Raw genomic sequence first — 23,564 nt, 5'->3', positions numbered from 1 at the left:
TTGTATCACCTGCCTCAGACAGATCTTCTGGGTAACTCTTCTGCTTTTTAACAATGAGTAGAGTGAATGGTACACGTTGTTCTGAGGTGTTGTCTTCTTGAACCTGTGGCTGACTCTTCCCATAAAGGCTGCAGCCCCTCTGATAAGCCAGTTCTTTTCTGCTCCAGAAAGCCTGGTGATGAAGGATAGAACTGGAGCCAACATTTACAAATTTTTTGTAAACTTTTATTTGAAGAGATATATTTATTTCAAAGATGCACTTCCTTCCCCAATAATTAGCTTCAAATAAAACAGGAAATGCTGGAAAAACTCAGCAGGTCTGGCAGTACCTGTGGAGAGGGAAACAAGAGTTAACAGTTCGGGTCTAACTCGGAGGCAGACAGACTTGAAATCTTGGGCGTGATTCAGCAACCCCGTTGCGCCCGGTGCAGACCTGGATGCAACAGGTGAATCGCAAGCGGGCCCCAAATTGGGCTCCACACCGGGAGTGGTCACCCATTCGCTCCACCCAGTGGGGTCTGGATCTCACCCTTATTGGGCGAGATCCAGATCTGAATATATGACACATTTACATACTCAGGCGGATTTACTCAGTGTCTGGGACTCACCAGCTGCACCTGGGTGACCTCGCCAGAGCACCATTTAGTACTGGTCCACACAAAAATGGACCAGTTATGACGGCACCTGTGGGGGGGGGGGGGGCTACCAGAGCATTGTAGGTCCCTTAATGGTCAAAGACAGGACAGGGTGGCACCCAGTCACTCCCCATGGGACTCAGGCTCAGGCACTGCCAGCCTGGCACTCTAGAAGTGTCACCTTGTCACCCTGGCAGGGCCAGGAGGTGCCACCCTTGCGCTGCCAGGGTGCCCAGGTGGCACTGCCAGGATGACAGGTGCACTGCCATGGTACCAGGTTGGCAGTGTCAGGGTGTCCATGTGCCTGCCAGGGGTTGGGCCCGGCGAGGGGGCCCTTCCAGGTAGTGAGTTGGGTTCCTAGCAGGGTTGCAAGACTTCTTACTGTGCCCACCTCAGAGAAGGTTGAGATTGGCTGTCTGCCTTATGAGGATACTACACCATAAAAGCTGGCAACCTCCACGTGGACTCCTAATGCATACCCTACTAATTGGGTACCTTTTGAGCCACGAAGGGCCTCCCAGCAGCAAGAGTCTTCACTCCTGAAACATCCTCCTGCCTTCAGCAACAATCCCTACCCCTCACTGGGACCTACCTGACTGGCCCCAGTGACCCTGACCCCCATTACCTGGGTCCAGGGATGGCATCCATGATGCTTTGAACCTGCAGCAGTGCGAGCAGTGGTCAATGCTCTCAGTGGAACAGATGGGACCGGCGAGCTGCTGGCCTACAAACTGAAGCCCAACGTCAGGCAATCAACTGCCTGATGGGCGCAGCATTGTGTTGGGGCTCCCCAAAATGGCCGTGGAGGGGATATCCCGGCTCGAACCAGATGGAAGGGCCACTGCTGTCAGCATTAAACGTAGCCCAGAGATGACAGAGGTCTCCCACAAGCTAGGATTAGTAGCAGCCTTTTTATTTTCTTTCTTGTCTCCTTCCTTGTTCCCTCATTCATTGCCACCGCACATATACCTGAGCAATACACCATGCCACATAATATATGGATTTAGCACTTGAAGGAATGTTATATAATTAGGATTATAACACTCGTTCCTCTCTTTCTATGGGTACAGTGAGAGTTGCAAAATGCTACGAGATATTTTTTAATTGCTTTAATTCTACATTGGAGTGAAATAGGAACAGACTGAAACTATGTTAAATTTTTTATCCCATCCTTAAAGTTACAACGGCAATGTGCAGAGTGAACAGGGCAAGACCTTAATCTATCTCATTGCTTGCTCCAAAAAACAATTAAAATTCGAATTGAACCTCTTTCATGGTCTCCACAAGATCCGAGCTGACAAGAAAAGGCATTGCACCTCATCTTGGGCTTGATCTGACACTTGACCTTAGCCAAAATTTGGCAGCATCTGTGGAGCGGGAACCAGAGCTAAAGGCCTGTTTCAGCGGTCTCAAGTTAAAGCCTGCTGGATGGTGTGTTTAACGGGGTGTTTCCCAGTGGCTGCAGCATCAGTAAAACCCGGGCTGGATTCTCTGAACCCCGAAGCCGAAATCCCGTTCAGCGACGGGGCGGAGAATTCACATCATGGCTTCATCTCTGAGTGCATTGCACAGATTTAGGAAGAATGGACACTCCATCCAGCACCCCCAACCTTCCCTCCCGAAGACCCGTGACCCCTTCCCAGAGAGATCAGTATGCAGTCTGTGTCAATATGCCCCAAACTGCTCCCTTCAAATATACTCAATATCTTCATGTTAATGGACTCTCCCTAGTGCTGTTCCTATCTGCTCCCTTATGCTGTGCATCATCTGTGAAGGGAAAAGCAAGGATGAGAATTTAGAGAGGCACATATGGGGAGGTTTAGATACTCGGTGTGGCGGCCCATCATGGGTGTGAAGAAACATTTCCTGGAACAATCTTCTCGGTATAATGTGGTCACGTTTGTATTACATTTGGAGCCAGTGGACAGAGCATTGACATGGTGTGTCGTTTTCTTGCAGTCTTCTCTCCTGTGTACCGAATTGTCAAATGTTATGAATGCTTTTGGGCTTTAAATGTCAGATTTCTCCCGCAGAAATAACAAGCCCGTGGCAAATTATGTCGGGAACCCGATCTGAAAAGCTAATGAATCTTTGACCCAGAAAATTAATTGGAGTTGGCTGCGTGTTACTGAGCCAGACAGAACACCTACACGCCGCCCTTCCCATGTTCCTGCTGCCTCCACGTTTACATAGGAACGTCTGCATTGCAGGCCAAACATATGTTGCTTCCTGCCCTGTATTTATCTCGTACCATCTCTCTCCCATGGTGCCTTTTGAAGTAAGTGCCACAAGGTTACCGGCAGCCATGCACTTTATACGTCACAGCCAAAAAATCGTTTCAAGAAATTAACTTTTACGTTTTTTAAGCTGTGAAAAAGCTGAGGAATAAAAATATCGCCCACTAAACTCTAACGGGAGTTGGAGTTTGCTGATGAGCTTGGAACATATAGATCTGCAGTTTCAGTTTAAAAGTCTCGGCAGATAAGCAGGAGGCAGACTTTAAAGGAGACGGGTGAACAGAAACTTGCAGTCAACCCTGTCGTGGTAAGCAGAAACAGACCCAATAAGAGGAAGCTGCTTTGTGGATGATGAATTGGGAACTTGGTAACATACTAATAAACTGAGGAGAAGTGTGCATTCCTTCCAGCTCCTCATCTACCAACGCCCCCAATGCCAGATCTCTCTTTTTCTAGCATTTTACCCAGGAGTTGCCTCATTTTAGCAGATTGTTTGACCTCAAAGGACATCATATTTGAGCTTGCTCCTGTCCTCATCTAACAAATCACTTCTAGGATTTACTACAAGATCAAGCGTGCAATCCCTAACCGGCCTCCGCACCCTGTGTGCCTAGCAACACAGACTACAGGTCAAACCGGAAACATTGTGACCTACACCATTGGCGACCATCCCCTCAGCTCCCTGGCCACTATGGTCTGGAATCACTACAGAACCACTTGTCTGCTAAAAGCCCCAAGTCTAACCATCCCGCCTCTGCTCCTGCCTCAAGCTGAGTCTAACCTCCAGCCAAGGCGGTGCATGGCCAGAAATAATAATTCCCGCATACTCCACCCCCATCACCCCACCAACACCTCGCGGCTCCCCACAAAATAAATCAATTCTGGGGTATACCTTGTATACGTGCGAGAAGAAGGAATACTTCCTCTCCACCGGGTTCCTAAACCTCCACGGATCTACATTCCCATCCCAGCTCCTTCGCCATCCGCAAACTTTCCATTAACTTGGGGCTCAAGCTATCCACCCTCGGTTCCAATGCGCAATTAAAATCACCCCCCCATGATCAACTGATGCACGTCCAGGTCTGAAATCACTCCCAGCAACCCCTTCACAAACCCCACATCATCCCAATTCGGCACGTAAACATTCACTCGCACCACCGACCATCCCCTCCAACACCCCGTTCACTGTCACGTATCTCCCCGCTGGATCTCGCACTTCCTTGGCCCCTATAAACCCCGTCTTTTTGCTCGACTGGATGGACACCCCCCCCGCGACTTTGAATCAAACCCCGAGTGAAATACCTGATTAAACCACCCCTTTCTCAACCTAACCCGATCCTTCACCCGGAGGTACGTCTCCTGCCGAAGCCCACACCCGCCTTCAAGCTCCTCAAGTGCACAAAGACCTGAGAACTCTTCATTGACCCGTTCAGTCCCTATACATTGCATGTTACAAATCTTACCAGAGGCTAGTGCCTCCTCTCCCCTTTCCCGTCCGCCATCCTCCCCCTCCGGTTCTGTCCCATTTAATTTTGCCCTGAACAGGGACCATCCAAGATGGCCCCCCTTCTCCACCCATGACCCCGCTCCTACTCCAGCACTGCCACATCACCACCCCCCACTTGGCCAATGCCCGTGGCCACCTCCTCACCTCACTTCCATTCACCAGCATTAACTGCCAGCATGGCAGCCCCTGCCCAAAGGCTCCTCCTATCTACCCCTCCACTCCTCCCCCCACCCTTCCCTCTTTGGTCTTTGCAAACGGCTCCCTGGGGACCTCCCCGTCCCCCACCCAAACAAAGACACATCCAAAGCCACAGATCACATCCTCCAAAATGGAAAATCCACCAAAGGTGGCGGTGGGGAGCGGGGGGGCAGTTGCCCCCTTACAAGCTTATTGCCCCTTACCAATCGATTGCAACACCAAAATAACCCTACCCAAGAAGAAAAGAACTCCGTCCACCCTCCGGCCTCCACACTACCCGCATCTTCCGTACTCCGTTGTTCCAACTCCTCAGTCTCCCATCAACGTTTAGTTGTCCCCCAGTTTATGGTCTCTCATAATGTCATTGGCCTCCTCTGGGGTTTTCGAAACAGTACTCCCGGCTTCAAACGTCACCGACAGTTACGCCGGGTACAGAACCCCAAACTTGATCTGCCTTCGGTAATGAACCGCTTTGGCCTTGTTGAACCCGGCGTGCCTTTTCCCCAGCTCCACTCCAATGTCCTGATAGATTCGGACCCTGTTCCTCTCCCATTTGAGTTCCCCCTTCTCCCTGTCCATCACAGGATCTTCTCCTTCTCCACAAACATGTCAAGCCTCACAATCACCGTCCCTGGTGGCTCCCCGCTCTCGGCTTCTGCCTTAGAGACCTGTGTGCTCTATCCACCTCTGGGGCCTTGTCCAGCAGCCCCTCCATCACCAGCCCTGCCAGAATCCTTGAGACATATCTCGCGGCACTCATGCCCTCCACAACTTGGGGCAAGCCAACGATACACAGGTTCTGTCTTCTGGATCTATTCTCCTACTCCTCTACCCTTGACCTTAGCGACTTGCAACGGTCCCCCAGCAGCCCCACTTCCGCCTCCAATGCCACCACCCGATCACTGTGGTCAGGCATCACCATCTCCATCTTCCAGATCTACGACCCTTGTGTCTCCAAGCACTTCTCGACTCTCTTCATCAAGCTTTTCAGGGGTACTACCGCTCCCTCCATCGATCCTCCTGCATCTCCCTTTGTGTCGTTAATAAAGCATACTACATCCTGGGCTTTATCAATGGGTCTGTGGGGTACAAAAGCAAGGTAATTATGTTAAACCTGTTTAAAACATTGGTTCAGCCTCAACTCAAGTGTTGCATCCATTTCTGAGCACTACATTTCAGGAAAGATGTGAAGACATTAGAGTTTTTCAGCACGGAAAGAGACCCTTTGGCCCATCGTGGCTGCATTGGCCATCAAGCACCTATCTACTCTAGTCCCATTTTCCAGCACTTGGTCCGGAGCTATCGAATTTCAAGTGCTCATTTAAATACTTGTTAAGTGTTGTGAGGGTCCCCTCCTCTACCACCCTTTCAAACAGTGAGTTCCAGATTCCAAACACCCTCTGGTTGAAAGAGCTTTCCCTCAAATTCCTTCTAAACCTCCTGCCCCTTACCTTAAATCTATGCCCCCTCATTATTGACCCCTCTGCTAAGGGTAAAAGTTCCTTCCTATCTATGTCCCTCATAATTTCATATACCTCAATCAGGTCCCCCCTCTGGAAAACAACCCCAGCCTATCCAGTCTTTCTCGGTAGCTGAAATGCTCCAGCCCAGGCAGTATTCTGGTGAAGCTCCTCTGTACTCTCTCCAGTGACTACGGGCAATTTAGCATGGCCAATCCACCTAACCCGCACATCTTTGGACTGTGGGAGGAAAACGGAGCACCCGGAGGAAACCCACGCACACACGGGGAGGACGTGCAGACTCCGCACAGACAGTGACCCAGCCGGGAACTGAACCTGGGACCCTGGAGCTGTGAAGCATTTATGCTAACCACTATGCTACCATGCTGCCCATCTAACCAGCCCGTCTATATTGTCCTGTAATCTAAGGTTTTACTCCTCACTATTTACCACACCATCTGTGAACTGGCATGAAAATGATCCTAGGGATAAGAAAGTTTAGCTACATAGAAAGATTGGAGGAGTTGAAACTGTTCATCTTGGAGAAGAGAAGGTGGAGAGGAGATATGATAGAGGTGTTCAAAATCATGAGGGTGGATAAGGAGAAACTGCTCCCATGAGTGGAAGGATCAAGAACCAGAGACTACAAGTTTAGGGTAATTGGCAAAAGAAACAATGACAACATGAGGGAAAATATTTTTTCGCAGCAAGTGAGTTAGGATCTGAAATATACTGCCTGAGGGTGTGGCGGAGACAGGGTCAAGTATTGAATTATTATCTGAAAAGGAAATATTTGCAGGCTGCAGGGAAAAGACAGGTGAGAGGGACTAGGTGGATGGCTCCTTCAGAGGGGCAGTGCTGACACGTTGGGCTGACTGACCTCCTGGATCATCATTTCATATTTTATTGTCTATTTGTTGTGTCTTCCGGTTCTCATAAGTTAGAGGAAATTACGTTACAAAATACTGGCGCTTCAATGAGTTTATTCGTGCTGCCCTCCACGTGACTGCTAGACTGATAGACCGATACGTTATGCTCAGCACGTGACTCCAGTGTACCAGTAAAATGTGGCATCCCAGGACATATATTCACATAACAATTAATTCCTAACTCTTTACAAAGAACGGTTAGCACTGAGTAAAAGTAACTATTTAACATCCCTCTTTCTTTAAAACCATATATGATTCCTCTAACACAATACAGCTGCTCCATACATTAACTTTTTTCTAAACTAAAGAAGATTAACGATCAAATTTTATCAATTAACTGAACACCTTAAGTGGCTGTTTTGGCTTGTTTACTTTTTTCTCAGAGAAACATTATTCACGGTATCGCCTAGTCGGCAGGTTGTTTTGCCGTGTGGATTTGACGTTCATTTGTCTCAATGATGATTTGGCACACAGCACAGGCTATGTTATGTAAGGTGTTCCTGGTGTTCGAAGTACCGTCCTTGATGTTTCTAATGTCGTGTCGCTTGGTGATGTTGCTAATGTTGCACTGCTTGTTAATGATGCTGCTGATGTTGTCTTGTTTGGTTTGTGATGTTCCTGGTGTTGTTTTTTAATCTTTTCTGCATTTCTAGTTCAGGTGTAGGTCGAATATTAACCCTGTTCCTTCTCATTTGCTCAGCATGGAACCATAGAACCCCTACGGTGCAGAAGGAGGCCATTCAGCCCATCGAGTCTGCACCGAAACTCTGAAATAGCACCCTACCTAGGTCCCCCCCCCTCCTCCGCCCTGTCCCCATAATCCCGATGATGTGGAGATGCCGGCGTTGGACTGGGGTAAGCACAGTAAGAAGTCTTACAGCACCAAGTTAAAGTCCAACAGGTTTGTTTCAAACACGAGCTTTCGGAGCGCAGTTCCTGAGGAAGGAGCTGCGCTCCGAAAGCTCGTGTTTGAAACAAACCTGTTGGACTTTAACCTGGTGTTGTAAGACTTCTTACTGTGCCCATAATCCCAGTTAACCTTCACGTCTTTGGACACGAAGAGGCACGGCAATCCACCTAACCTGCACATCTTTGGACCAGCTTTTGTTTCTATGTTGTATGACCTTGGAGTTGCCGCTTTACCACCAACTTTTGCTGGCTTTCAAGGTTTTAATAATTGGATGCTGTACATGTACGCTTTCTCCTTTCAATAGCTCAGACAAGGTTTTAGGATGTTTGTTTTGACGTTGGCCTCCTCCTACCAGTGTCACAATAAGTTGTTGCTTCACTTCCTCCTGGCTACTGGGATGGAGTATCATGCTTGGCAGAGTTGTCTCATACATTCTTCCGTTCAATAGCTCTGCAGCTCATTTCACGTCAGCCTTCAGAGGTGTAGATTAGAGTGACAATAAGGCAAAGTATGGACACCTGAAGCAAACTGGGTTCCATTTTCACACATTATTCGTCCCTTTCTCAGTGAACACAACTTTGAGATGATTGTTGCAGCTCTCAAATCTTTACCCTTTCGGATAAAGGGAACTGAGTAGTGGTCTGCAGCTGCAGGATAATATTTTTGATTGTGTGTGGATAATTCAGCTCCTACAGTACGCCAAGGTCTGGGTGGTACTTTAGCACCTGCCAACTCCTCTTCCTGCTGCTTATTTCTGTACTTCTAACACATGTTTCATGTAGACACCATTCTTTCAATACCTTTGACATCTGCCTCCTTAGTGCGCTGCTGAGTATGGAAGATGCCTGCCTTTGATTGGCCAGCAGCTTTTGGTGGGTGGGACTTCTGCACCCGGGGTCCTTGGCCCCTGGGAGGGCCCACTGTTGGCCTGAGTGACAAGACCTTCCTGAAAAGAAGCTATGTGGTGGCTCTCCAACCAGCAACCCGAGACACCTGTCGCACCCACATGATCGGGCCCGTCATCTGCAAGGGTATGGAGATTTTGTCCTTTTACTTCTCATTCCCCCTGTCGCTCTGTCTCTGATAACTCATTTACCATCTTCTTTCTTTATCCTGCACATCTTTTCCCCATGTTTCATCTTTCCACAAGCTTTGCAGTTTAATCCATATGCAGAACATTCCCTTCTGCCTGTGAACTCATCTGGTCGTCCACAACTCTCCCACATCTTCCTCTTTGTCTGCTCTGCAGTCTTTTGTTGCTGTTTCACTACAACAACCCTGCTGCCTTTCTCTTGACATAACTGAAAGGCAGTCATTTGGGTAGTCAGCTTCTTCATTTGTCTTCTTGTGGCTTCAGTTGCTCTGGCAGAGTCTACAGTCTGCGATATTGTGAGTCTGTCCTTTCCAATTAAGCCTTTTGGAATTTCAGGGTGTGAAGAACCTCAAATGCTGATCTAGTTGCCTTTCGCCTGTGTCCTTAAATTGACATTTTCTGGCATTTTTCAACCTTGTTATGAAATTGTCAGCAGGCTCACCTCATTCCTACCTCAGGCCCTGAAACTCATATCAATGGATAAGGCCATAGGACGTAGGAGCAGAAATAGGCCATTTGGTCCATCGAGTCTGCTCCGCCATTCAATGAGATCATGACTGATCTGATGTGATAACCTTCAACTCCACTTTCCCGCCTTATCCCCATAACCCTCAGTAGCACAGTGGTTAGCACTGTAGCTTCACAGCGCCAGGGTCCCTGGTTCGATTCCCAGCTGGGTCACTGTCTGTGCAAAGTCTGCACAATCTCCCTGTGCCTACGGGGGTTTCCTCCGGGTGCTCCGATTCCTCCCACAAGTCCCGAAAGACGTGCTTGTTAGGTAATTTAGACATTCTGAGTTCTCCCTCTGTGTACCCGAACAGGCGCCGGAATGTGGCGACTAGGGGCTTTTCACAGTAACTTCATTGCAATGTAAGCCTACTTGTGACAATAAAGATTATTATTATTATTTAATAAAAATGTATCTATCTCAGCCTTGAACAACCCAGCCTCGCAGCTCTCTGTGGTAAATAATCTCACAGACTCAGTACCCACTGAGAGAAGAAATTCCTCCACATCTCTGTTTTAAATGGATGACTCCTTACTCTGGGATTATGCCCTCTGGTCCTAGACTCTCTCACAAGTGGAAACAACCTCTCAGCATTTAATCTGACTTTGGATGAAGATGTGTGTTGAATCTTTCAAAACAAATTGTCTGGGTTTCTGTTCTCATCTTCACTCCAGCATTGTGATAAGGTGGCACAGTGGTTAGCACTGCACCAGGGACCTGGGTTCAATTCCAGCCTTGGGTGTCTGTGTGGAGTTTGCATGTGGGTTTCCTCTTGGTTCCCCTGTTTCCTCCCACAATCCAAAGATGTGCAGGTTAAGTGGAGTTACTGGAATAGGGCGGAAGACTGGGCCTGATTAGGGTGCTCTTTCAGAGGGCCGGTGCAGAGTCAAATGGGCCGAATGGCCTCCTTCTGCACTGTAGGAATTCTATGGTTCTATCAACCAAATGTAACCCTTTTGCCAGCTCCCCACAAAACAATGTAGCTTTTATTATTATAACCTTACCTCTGCACTAGTGCCTTTTCAGAAAGCTACTGAATGTCAGTCTGCATCTGTGTTTAAACTTCTCAACATGGCTCTGTGACATTATCAGCCCCCCAATACACGTGCGCACATTGTCATGGTTGTCAATCCACGTTTTGCACGATTCGCTCAGTTTTTTAAATCTCTCAGCGTTAAATCAATTTAAAATGTTTGGGTTTTTTTAATTCACAAATAACCCTTGCCAATCACTATGCTACGTCTTCTAGTTTGTCCAAGTTGGAAACAGTCACGTTTTAAACTCAAAGTGTTGGGATGTTTCATTTGAGTAGATATCTTGCTGTTCCCCGTGTGGCTGGTGGACAGATAGATTCAGCAGTACAATGTGACACCCCGAGAGTTATCCTGACATTATGATTAGTTTCTAGCCCTTCACAAGCAATATGACACTATTGTACAGGGGTACCAAAGCTGTCAATTCTTTTCTACTTTCCTTTCAGTTATGTACTTGAATGGCTCCTTATTGGTGTTTGAAGATATCTTCAAAATGGTGGCGTTCTACTGTGTGAGCAGGTAAGTCACAGATCCACATGATGTTACACATAACACAGGGTTTTAATATTTGTTCTGTACAATCTCAGTACGTTTATTGCTATTATAAGCAAGACATGCTTGATATTATTTTATCAATTGAAAAAAAAAACGCCTCTTTTTTGGCATCTATCTCTATGCTGTGTGTTTGCCGCTGGCTGGATTTTATCCTTATTACTCTTTTGTGAACAGTCTGCGCTCAATTCCAACTGAGTGCACATCTGCAGCACAGGTTTTAGTCATAGATGCCATAGAGTTTACGCCACCAGAGAGAAATAGCTGGAGCCTTAACAGATATCTTCACATTCTCTTTGACCACAGGAGAGGTTCCAGAGGACTGGAGAATAGCCAATGTTGTTCCCTTGTTTAATAAACAAAGCAGGGATAATCCAGCAAATTATAGGCCGAGGATTGTGTTGCTCGTTTTGCTAAGTGTGCTTTATACTTAATTGCTCTGTTTTATAACCTTTGCTCTAGAGTCGGCAGGTATCTTTATGATACTACCACGAGGTTCAAGGCCAATTGCTGATCAATAACTCAATACACCAGTTAGTAAGGTTCAAATCAAAACACATTTATTATATACACAGTCAATCACTACTCATGCATAAAATACTATTCACTAGGCTATTTCTAACACTAACAGGCCAATACTTAGCTTTGGAAAAGGGACCCACTAGGTCAGGGGAACAAGTGGCCTCTCGTTTGATCCTGAGTCTACAGGCTTCCAGCTGGTATGGACTAATGGTTAGGAGCGCCTATCTCATAGCGTGCATTGACTGGACACTTACTTGGTTGGTGCAGCTGCTAGGCAGGTCACGGTCAAGAGTTGTTTCGAGCTACTGAGAGACCCTGCCAAGAAGGACAAATTGAACTTGGGGAATCTACTTTATAGTCCCCAGGGGTTTTGTGCCCTTGTGGGCGGACCCTGTACCTGGTTCCAATTGATTGGACTAAGTTCTGATCATTTGAATTGATTTCTCCAATACTGGAGCTGTTCCCTGAACGCTGGGCGGTTCCTAAGTGTCCGTTGGCCTTCCTTTGACTTGGCTCCTGCTGGCGCTGAGGAGTCTGGCTTGGCCTCGATTATCTTAACTGTTTCAATTGTTCCCGGGGATCGCTCATCAATATGTAGATGGTCGTCAGTTTCAGTGCTGTCTGGGTTTCTGCAAGTTCTAGTATACAGGAGATTTTGCACCTGCTTGTTTTTCTGTCCTTGGCTGAATTTCCCTGCATTCTTAGCGAATCTCCATTTTAAAGTCGGGAAGTGGCCAACCCAGGTGGCTACAGTCCCTCCTTGTGATCCCTAACGTGAAGCGTGAAGGATCACATAACTACGTCGTCTTCATTCCCTGACCCAGCGAGCACCCTTCCTTGGCCTCTACACTGACCATAACTATGCAAGAAATTTTAACTGCCAATTCTAAGTGGCGCTATGTCATAAAAGGGACGTGCATTACAAAACAAAAAAAAACGGTACCTCTAACTATCTTCCATAAACTACACTCACTTAAACATCCAATCATACTAACTTCCTAACAGTACAAAAATAATAGCAGCATTCACATCTTTCTCTGGCTTGGCAGTCAAGCACAGAGTTGTACAATCTTACAGTCGCAAACGAAACACATTTCTTTATTTACAAATGACACACAAACAAAACAAAAGTTCTTTATTGCATCTCCAGGGGTTTGGGGGCCTGGTGAAAACCTAAAATAGGAGATCTCATCCTGTATAACGGGGTGCGAGAGCGGTAGGCTCTCCTTCGCCGTTTCTTCATGTGGCTAGTCTGCACGATGCTGCAGAGTATTGCCAATGCCAGAAGTGATTCAACTACATATGAAAGGGAGTACCATGTTATAAACCTATCACACCATGTTGGGGTGTTGTTACTCGTCACTGGGCTCTGGATGCTATGGGGGAGTGAATCATTGACGGCCGGGGGAGGTTGGGGTGAGGGGTTCGCGTTCGCGCACAACCACATAGATTCTACTATTGTACAAAGGAGAAAGATGGAGGTTGTCTTCATTTTTCTCTTCTTTCTTCTCTTCTCTTCCTTCTCTTCTCTTTTCTCTTCCTGGAGCTTCTGGAATTCTGATGATACAAGCAAAATATTTTGTTATTATCTTGTTTAATATCTTGTACGTTAGCATGTCTGTCCTGTAGTGCCAATTACCCATTATAATTGGTCACCATCTGTGACTCCCTCATTTTTTTTTAAACCGAATTTCAGGACCAGGCATTCTTGAAAATACTGAAACAGTGCGGGCCGTCTCGCAGCCTGTGCGATTTACCATCCAAATGTTTGAGGATGTAAATAGCAGGAGGGGTAGCAACCGAAGGGTCACCTGAAAACAAAACAAAACTTTTGAACCAAAGGAGCCAAAATGAGTTGCGTATGGGCTGCGACGTGTAAGAGTTGGATGGAATCCCCGGGTAGGGCGGGCTGTGCAAGTTCTAATATACAGGAGATTTTGCACCTGCTTGTTTTTCTGTCCTTGGCTGAATTTCCCTGCATTCTTAGCGAATCTCCATTTTAAAGTCGGGAAGTGGCCAACCCAGGTGGCTACACTTGTCAGAGCATTCAACAAGATATAGATAGATTAGAGACTTGGGCACAGAAATGGCAGATGGAGTTTAATCCAGACAAAGGCGAGGTGATGCATTTTGGAAGATCAAATCTAGGTATGAATTATACTGTAAATGGCAGAACCCTGAGGAACATTAACATACAGAGGGATCTGGGCGTGCAGGTCCACAGTTCCCTCAAAGTGGCAACACAGGTGGCCAAGCTTATTAAGAAGGCATATGGCATGCTTGCCTTCATCAGCCGGGACATTGAGTACAGGAGTTAGGAAATCATGTTGCAGTGGTATAAAATCCTGGTTAGGCCGCATTTGGAGTATTGCATGCTGTTCTGGTCACCACATCATCAGAAGGACATGGAAGCTTTGGAGAGAGTGCTGAGAAGATTCACCAGGATAAAACCTGGTCTCGAGGGTGTTGGCTATGAGGAGAGGTTGAATAAACTAGGATTGTTTTAATTGGAAAGACGGAGGCTGAGGGGAGACCTGATACAGGTCTACAAAATTATGAGAGGCATAGACAGGATGGACAGTCAAAGGCTTTGTCCAAGGGTGGAAGTGTCAATTACAAGGGGGCACAGGTTCAAGGTGAAAGGGGGAAGTTTAAGGGAGATGCGCGGGGTACGTTTGTCACGCAGAGAGTGGTGGGTGCCTGAAATGCGCTGCCAGAGGATGTGGTGGAAGCAGGCACATTAGCAACATTTAAGAGGCACCTGGATGGATATATAAATAGGGAGGAATTAGATGGAATCGGACTGAGTAAGGACATAAGGTTTTGTTTCTAGTTAGGGCATCATGAACGGCACAGACCTGGAGGGCCGAAGGGCCTGTTCCTCTGCTGTACTTTTCTTTGTTCTTTGTTCTTAAATAAGTGGAGCGCATTCCACAGGGCGGCACGATGGTACAGTGGTTAGCACTGTTGCCTCACAGCTCCGGGGTCCCAGGTTCATTCCGGCCTCAAGGGACTGTCTGTGCGGAGTCTGCACGTTCTCCCCGTGTCTGTGCGGGTTTCCTCCGGGTGCTCCGGTTTCCTCCCACAACCCAAAGATACGCGGGTTAGGTGGATTGACCATTCTAAATTGTTCTTTCGTGTCCAAAATGGTTAGTTGGGGTTACTGAATTACGGGGATAGGGTGCAGGCGTGGGCTTAAGTAGGGTGCTCGTTCCAAGGGCCGATGCAGACTCGATGGGCTAACTGGCCTCCTTCTGCACTGTAAATTCTATGATTCTACACAACTCCAGCTCATTTGCTAATGTAGCTCTCATGTCTTTGTTACCTCTCGATGTGACTATTTCAATACACTTCCTCCCCTCAGTAAATTTGAGGTCATCCGTAACTCTGCTGCCCATGTCCTAACTTATATCAAGTCCTGTTCACCCATACCCCTGTCCTCACTGAGCTAAACTGGCTCCTTGTTGAGCAGTGCCGCAATATTAAGATTCTTGCCCTTGTTTTCAAATGCCTCACATGGCCTCAATCCTTGCTACCTCTGTAATCTCATCCAGTCAAGCAATCCTCCAAGATATCTGCGCTCATTTTAATTCTGGCCCCTTGAGTGTCCCTGATTTCAATCGCTGCACCATTGCTGGATGGGGTTTCAGTCGCCTGGGCCCCCAATCCCCTCCGTAATCACAACGCTCCTCTGAAGCATATTGGGACATTTTTTTTCAAAGGTGTTATATAAATACAAGTTGTCTTTGTTGATTATATTTGGTACCTGCCACTGCGCTCCATTGTCCCACTGGAGGAAAATATGAAACGCCCACCAAAGCATGCACACACCCACCAAAGCATGCACACGCCCATCAAAGCATGCACACGCCCACCAAAGCATGCACACGCCCACCAAAGCATGCACACACACCAAAGCATGCACACACCCACCAAAGCATGCAAACGCCCACCAAAGCATGCACGCGCCCACCAAAGCATGCACGCGCCCACCAAAGCATGCACACGCCCACCAAAGCATGCACACGCCCACCAAAGCATGCAAACGCCCACCAAAGCATGCACACACACAACAAATCATGCACACACCCACCAAAGCATGCACACACCCACCAAAGCATCCACACACCCACCAAAGCATGCAGACGCCCACCAAAGCATGCACACACCCACCAAAGCATGCACACACCCACCAAAGCACGCAAACGCCAACCAAAGCATGCACACGCCCACCAAAGCATGCACACGCCCACCAAAGCATGCACATGCCCACCAAAGCATGCAAACGTCCACCAAAGCATGCACACACCCACCAAAGCATGCGCACATGTAGGGAGGGGAACCTTTTTGCCGGTTTCCTACCTGAAATTCAGGTGTACGACAATTGTATATCAGCAGGGGAGTGTGGACAGAGGTAGGACTACCCTGGTCTCCCATGGATACCCACAACATACCAAATAGTATGGAGGTGAGCAGTAAAATGGCCAATCAGCACACCTCACTGTTTCACAATGGCAGCCACGTTAAGAAGTAAATTGAGGTCCGATGGAAATGATAGGAGGCTGATTTTCAGATACAGATAGTCTGAGCATGTGCTACTCACACTTTATCCATTTTTTCTTGACATTCATTTAGCCCAATTGACCTTAAAGAGAAGGTTAGAGGTCGTTTAAAAAAAAAGCCCCCAAAAATTTTCATTTTCATTTTTGTGTGGTGAGTAGGAGAAGGAGTGGACCTCTTGGGACACAAAATCCTCCAGCCCACTGCCAGCGCATGCAACCCAATCCCCTGGGAATTGCACCCTCCCTCTCGACTTTAAACATCAAGATCATGCGATTTCTATCCGATTAATACCAAGGGTGTTTAATTGAAGCCTGATTCAGAAAATGGTTTGGGTCTCTTTCACTGGTTTTGGGCGGGCAGAGTAGCCATTCCATCATTCCCCTTTTCAGGCAAATTTTGGAAAGTGCCTCCAGAGATCCTGAGTTAATCCCATTGGTGGCTCACCACCCCAGAGGTCACATCATGATGGGGGGAGTACCTTATCTCTGGAGGCTGCATTCAACAGAAGTCCCCAGAGCGAGAAAAACTGGGTGAAGGAATTATAACCAACGGTGTGTCGACCAGTAAATATCCCTCTGGTGATTCCTACGCAGGATCATTCTGAGCCTCCAATTTGGTATTCGTATGCACAGATTGCAATCCAAACAATCTCATTATCTCATGCGGAGTCTCAAATGCAGAATAAACCACCACGCATGAAAACCAATATAAAGGGCAGTCTATTAAGGCACTTCGTCAGCGCTCAGGCTCCAAGGAGAATGGTACTGAAGTCAAGCACTGCTCTCCCTATTAATGTGCGTGTGTACTGCTGAACTCCATTTGAGGGTCAGTACAAAGAACCATTGTTCCCTGCATGTTGAGTTTCTGCTGTCAAGAGATTTGGTTCCAGGCACGAACTCTGGTACAGAGCAATATGAGCCAATTCTAAGTACTGTTGCTTGTGTAAATGGGTTCGCATCAGCCTAAAATTGGGGGTTAGGACATTTATGACATTGTTGGGTATTGATTCGAAAAGGACAGTCAGAACCAATCCTGTTTCAAGCAGGAGGCCACACCTAATGCAAAAGAAAGGGTCCTGTGATGTATCTGGATATAAGACCCTGAGGGCTCTTGACAGGTGGATGCGGAAAGGCCATCTCCTCTTGTGGAAGAATCGAGAACCAGAGGTCACTGTTTAAAAATAAGTGCTGACCCATTTAAAACAGAGGTGAGGTGAATTTTTTTCCCTCACTGGGTTGCGGATCTTTGGAATTCTCTCCCTGCATAGGTGGTGGAAGTGGAATCTTGGAATATTTTAAAGTCGCGGTGGATAGATTCTTGGTCAGTAAGGGGGCAGTAGGTTATCAGGGGTAGGTGGGAATGCGGGGTTCAGGTTACTATCGGATCTTATTAAATGGAGGAGCAGGTTCGAGGGGCCGAATGGCCTACTCCTGCTCCTTGTTTGTATGTTCTAGGGCCCTGGTTATAAGTCTGAGGTACAAAGGGGTGGCTTGTGAATGCTCTGCTAATTTTTCACTTTCAGCAACATAGCCATTATTCATTGAACGACCTCAAAGGCTTATCAAAAGTGCAGCGCAAAGAAATTCATATTCTTGCGCCTCCTCCATCTCTTCCCCACCCCTCCTCCAGTCTCTCTGTAGGCTCTGCTTGGGAGCCAGATGCTTTCCCAGCCTCCTCAACTGGTGAGTTGCCTTGACTGCAAGGGGGTGAGACTCAGACTTCAAAACTGCATCACCCCTGCAGACTGCTGTGGCCCTGAACCCTGAAAATTGGTTCAATGGAACCAGGCAATGTTATATACATGAACAGGCCACTCGGTCCATCGAGTGTGCAGTGGTGCTTTCATCCACATCATAAACATAGTCTTATCCTCCATCTTTTGCCCCCTCCTTAATATTCCTCTTTTTTATGCAACTGTCTCTCTCTTATTAATTTAATTATGGACTGCATGGTTGGGTGTATCGGCGAGATAACACACAAAGATATTAAGATTGCATCATCCTTTAGTGCACTGTATTTGTATTTACAATGAGAACCTCTTTTTCATTTATCATTATACGGCGTGTCATCTCAAAGAATTAACTTCTGGATCAGCAAACTTAAGACTTGCACTTGATATTAACAAGTTATTTCACTCATTTGTAAAAGCAAGTGCATCTGTAACCCAAATCCAATAGTCAGCAAAGGGTTAAAGCACTTCCACTTGTGAAAGACCGCATGAATCAGCAGTGACAATGCAAAACCACAGATCTGTGTTGGAAAACAAGAATTGAGACACAGCCTCAACCCTTAATAATATCTCCTCCAAGATGAGCTAACAATCACGTTATGGCATTATTAATACACATTGAAACTCTTCTGTTCCAAAGTATTTGGGATGCATATGATGGAATTTGGTGTGAGCCATCCCACAATGGTTGCACATCTGCCTCTCGAAGAGACTTGAGCGTATAACCCAGGCTGATGCTCCATTACAATACTGAGGGGCAGCTGCACTGTCAGAAGTGCTGTCTTTAGGGTGAGGCATTAAACTAATGCCGAATCTGCCCTCTCGGGTACTGTGAAGAATCCCATTGGCACGATTCAAAGAAACCCAGTTCTCCTGGTGTCAGAGCCAATACCTACCCTTCAGCCACCATCATAAAAACCAAAATTATATTACTGGTTATTTCTTTCATTATTGTTTTTGGGGCTTTGTGATCTACAAATTGGCGGCCATATTTTCCTACATTGCAACAGTGGCTATTCTTCATATGACCCTCACTGACAGACACACTATGGATTGTCTTGCAAAACATGAAAGCATCTAATGTAATCTCCAATAGAAAGTTTTGGCAGCCACAGGTCCAAAGACACTTGCTCAGTTGAATCATGCTTGTGAAGTTTATGACCTGCAATAACGTTCTCTGTGGCCCTATCACCTTCTCTGCATCCCTATCACCTTCTCCGCAGCCCTATCACCTTCTCTGCGGCCATATCACCTTCTCCGCAGCCATATCACCTTCTCTGCATCCCTATCACCTTCTCCGCAGCCATATCACCTCCGCAGCCATATCACCTTCTCCGCAGCCATATCACCTTCTCTGCAGCCATATCACCTTCTCCGCATCCATATCACCTTCTCTGCAGCCATATCACCTTCTCCGCATCCCTATCACCTTCTCTGCATCCCTATCACCTTCTCCGCAGCCATATCACCTTCTCCGCAGCCATATCACCTTCTCCTCAGCCATATCACCTCCGCAGCCATATCACCTTCTCCGCAGCCATATCACCTTCTCCGCATCCCTATCACCTTCTCCGCAGCCATATCACCTTCTCTGCAGCCATATCACCTCCGCAGCCATATCACCTTCTCCGCAGCCATATCACCTCCGCATCCATATCACCTTCTCCGCAGCCATATCACCTTCTCTTCAGCCATATCACCTTCTCCGCGGCCATATCACCTTCTCCGCAGCCAAATCACCTCCTCCGCAGCCATATCACCTTCTCCGCAGCCCTTTCACCTTCTCCGTAGCCATATCACCTTCTCTGCAGCCCTATCACCTTCTCTGCAGCCCTATCACCTTCTCTGCAGCCCTATCACCTTCTCCGCAGCTATATCACCTTCTCCGCAGCCATATCACCTTCTCCGCAGCCATATCACCTTTTCCACAGCCATATCACCTTCTCCGCATCCATATCACCTTCTCCGCGGCCATATCACCTTCTCCGCAGCCATATCACCTCCTCCGCAGCCATATCACCTTCTCCGCAGCCATATCACCTCCGCAGCCCTATCACCTTCTCCGCAGCCATATCACCTTCTCCACAGCCCTATCACCTTCTCCGCAGCCATATCACCTTCTCCGCAGCCATATCACCTTCTCCGCAGCCATATCACATTCTCCACAGCCCTATCACCTTCTCCGCAGCCATATCACCTTCTCCGCATCCATATCACCTTCTCCGCGGCCATATCACCTTCTCCGCAGCCATATCACCTTCTGCGCAGCCATATCACCTTCTCCTCAGCCCTATCACCTTCTCCGCAGCCATATCACCTTCTCAGCAGCCATATCACCTTCTCCGCGGCCATATCACCTTCTCTGCAGCCCTATCACCTTCTCAGCAGCCATATCACCTCCGCAGCCATATCACCTTCTCCGCGGCCATATCACCTTTTCCGCAGCCATATCACCTTCTCCGCAGCCATATCACCTTCTCCGCAGCGATATCACCTTCTCCGCAGCCATATCACCTTCTCCGCAGCCATATCACCTTCTCTGCAGCCATATCACCTTCTCTGCAGCCCTATCACCTTCTCTGCAGCCCTATCACCTCCTCCGCAGCCATATCACCTTCTTCGCAGCCCTATCACCTCCGCAGCCATATCACCTCCTCCGCAGCCCTATCACCTTCTCCGCAGCCATATCCCCTTCTCCGCAGCCATATCACCTTCTCCGCAGCCCTATCTCCTTCTCCGCAGCCATATCTCCTTCTCCGTAGCCATATCACCTTCTCCGTAGCCATATCTCCTTCTCCGCAGCCATATCACCTTCTCCGCATCCATATCCCCTTCCCCACGGCCATATCACCTTCTCCGCAGCCCTATCACCTTCTCCGCAGCCCTATCACCTTTTCCGCAGCCCTATCACCTTCTCCGCAGCCCTATCACCTTCTCCGCAGCCCTATCACCTTCTCCGCAGCCCTATCACCTTCTCTGCAGCCCTATCACCTTCTCCGCAGCCATATCACCTTCTCCGCAGCCATATCACCTTCTCCGTAGCCATATCACCTTCTCTGCAGCCATATCACCTTCTCCGCAGCCATATCACCTTCTCTGCAGCCATATCACCTTCTCTGCAGCCATATCACCTTCTCCGCAGCCATATCACCTCCGCAGCCATATCACCTCCTCCGCAGCCATATCACCTTCTTCGCAGCCCTATCACCTCCGCAGCCATATCACCTCCTCCGCAGCCCTATCACCTTCTCCGCAGCCATATCCCCTTCTCCGCAGCCATATCACCTTCTCCGCAGCCCTATCTCCTTCTCCGCAGCCATATCACCTTCTCCGTAGCCATATCTCCTTCTCCGCAGCCATATCACCTTCTCCGCATCCATATCCCCTTCCCCACGGCCATATCACCTTCTCCGCAGCCCTATCACCTTCTCCGCAGCCCTATCACCTTTTCCGCAGCCCTATCACCTTCTCCGCAGCCCTATCACCTTCTCCGCAGCCCTATCACCTTCTCCGCAGCCATATCACCTTCTCTGCAGCCCTATCACCTTCTCCGCAGCCATATCACCTTCTCCGCAGCCATATCACCTTCTCCGTAGCCATATCACCTTCTCTGCAGCCATATCACCTTCTCCGCAGCCATATCACCTTCTCTGCAGCCATATCACCTTCTCTGCAGCCATATCACCTTCTCCGCGGCCATATCACCTTCTCCGCAGCCATATCACCTTCTCCGCAGCCATATCACCTTCTCCGCAGCCATATCACCTCCGCAGCTATATCACCTTCTCCGCAGCTATATCACCTTCTCCGCAGCCATATCACCTCCTCCGCAGCCATATCACCTTCTCCGCAGCCCTATCACCTTCTCCGCAGCCATATCACCTCCGCAGCTATATCACCTTCTCTGCATCCCTATCACCTTCTCCGCAGCCATATCACCTTCTCCGCAGCCATATCACCTCCGCAGCTATATCACCTTCTCTGCATCCCTATCACCTTCTCCGCAGCTATATCACCTTCTCCGCAGCCATATCACCTCCTCCGCAGCCATATCACCTTCTCCGCAGCCCTATCACCTTCTCCGTAGCCATATCACCTTCTCTGCAGCCAATTCACCTTCTCCGCAGCCATATCACCTTCTCCGCAGCCATATCACCTTCTCCGCGGCCATATCACCTTCTCCGCAGCCATATCACCTCCTCCGCAGCCATATCACCTTCTCCACAGCCATATCACCTTCACCGCAGCCATATCACCTCCGCAACTATATCACCTTCTCCACAGCCATATCACCATCTCCGCAGCCATATCACCTCCGCAGCCCTATCACCTTCTCCGCAGCCCTATCACCTCCGCAGCCATATCACCTTCTCCGCAGCCCTATCACCTTCTCCGCAGCCCTATCACCTTCTCCGCAGCCCTATCACCTTCTCCGCAGCCCTATCTCCTTCTCCGTAGCCATATCTCCTTCTCCGTAGCCCTATCACCTTCTCCGTAGCCATATCTCCTTCTCCGCAGCCATATCACCTTCTCCGTAGCCATATCACCTTCTCTGCAGCCATATCACCTTCTCTGCAGCCATATCACCTCCGCAGCCATATCACCTTCTCCGCAGCCATATCACCTTCTCCGCAGCCATATCACCTCCTCCGCAGCCATATCACCTTCTCTGCAGCCATATCACCTTCTCCGCAGCCATATCACCTCCGCAGCCATATCACCTTCTCCACAGCCATATCACCTTCTCCGCAGCCATATCACCTTCTCCGCAGCCATATCACCTCCGCAGCCATATCACCTTCTCCGCAGCCATATCACCTTCTCCGCAGCCATATCACCTTCTCCGTAGCCATATCACCTTCTCCGCAGCCATATCACCTTCTCCGCAGCCATATCACCTTCTCCGTAGCCATATCACCTTCTCCGCAGCCCTATCACCTTCTCCGTAGCCATATCACCTTCTCTGCAGCCATATCACCTTCTCCGCAGCCCTATCACCTTCTCCGTAGCCATATCACCTTCTCTGCAGCCCTATCACCTTCTCCGCAGCCATATCACCTTCTCTGCATCCATATCACCTTCTCCGCGGCCATATCACCTTCTCCGCAGCCATATCACCTCCTCCGCAGCCATATCACCTTCTCCACAGCCATATCACCTTCACCGCAGCCATATCACCTCCGCAGCCCTATCACCTTCTCCGCAGCCCTATCACCTCCGCAGCCATATCACCTCCTCCGCAGCCCTATCACCTTCTCCGCAGCCATATCCACTTCTCCGCAGCCCTATCTCCTTCTCCGCAGCCATATCTCCTTCTCCGTAGCCATATCACCTTCTCTGTAGCCATATCTCCTTCTCCGCAGCCATATCACCTTCTCCGCATCCATATCCCCTTCCCCACGGCCATAATACCTTCTCTGCAGCCCTATCACCTTCCCCGCAGCCCTATCACCTTCTCCGCAGCCATATCGCCTTCTCCGTAGCCATATCACCTTCTCCACAGCCATATCACCTTCTCCGCAGCCCTATCACCTTCTCCACAGCCATATCACCTTCCCCACGGCCATATCACCTTCTCCGCAGCCCTATCACCTTCTCCGCAGCCATATCACCTTCTCCGCAGCCATATCACCTTCTCAGCAGCCATATCCCCTTCTCCGCAGCAATATCACCTTCTCTGCAGCCAT

At 48.5% G+C, this 23,564-nt stretch overlaps 1 protein-coding gene across 1 annotated transcript in view; it reads left to right on the top strand.

Annotated features, from left to right (window-relative positions):
* Window positions 1-23,564, top strand: part of rin3 (Ras and Rab interactor 3) — a 148,960-nt gene that overhangs the window by 68,536 nt on the left and 56,860 nt on the right. Inside the window, exon 4 of the mRNA XM_038775235.1 lies at window positions 10,958-11,030. Within this exon, the coding sequence (XP_038631163.1) occupies window positions 10,958-11,030 (73 nt within the window). The remainder of the gene's footprint in view (window positions 1-10,957; window positions 11,031-23,564) is intronic.

Source organism: Scyliorhinus canicula, chromosome 2 (assembly GCF_902713615.1).
Source record: "Scyliorhinus canicula chromosome 2, sScyCan1.1, whole genome shotgun sequence".
NCBI classification, from domain to species: Eukaryota; Metazoa; Chordata; class Chondrichthyes; order Carcharhiniformes; family Scyliorhinidae; genus Scyliorhinus; species Scyliorhinus canicula.
Note: the sequence above shows the minus strand (reverse complement) of the source record. Positions and strands in the feature narration are given on the sequence as shown.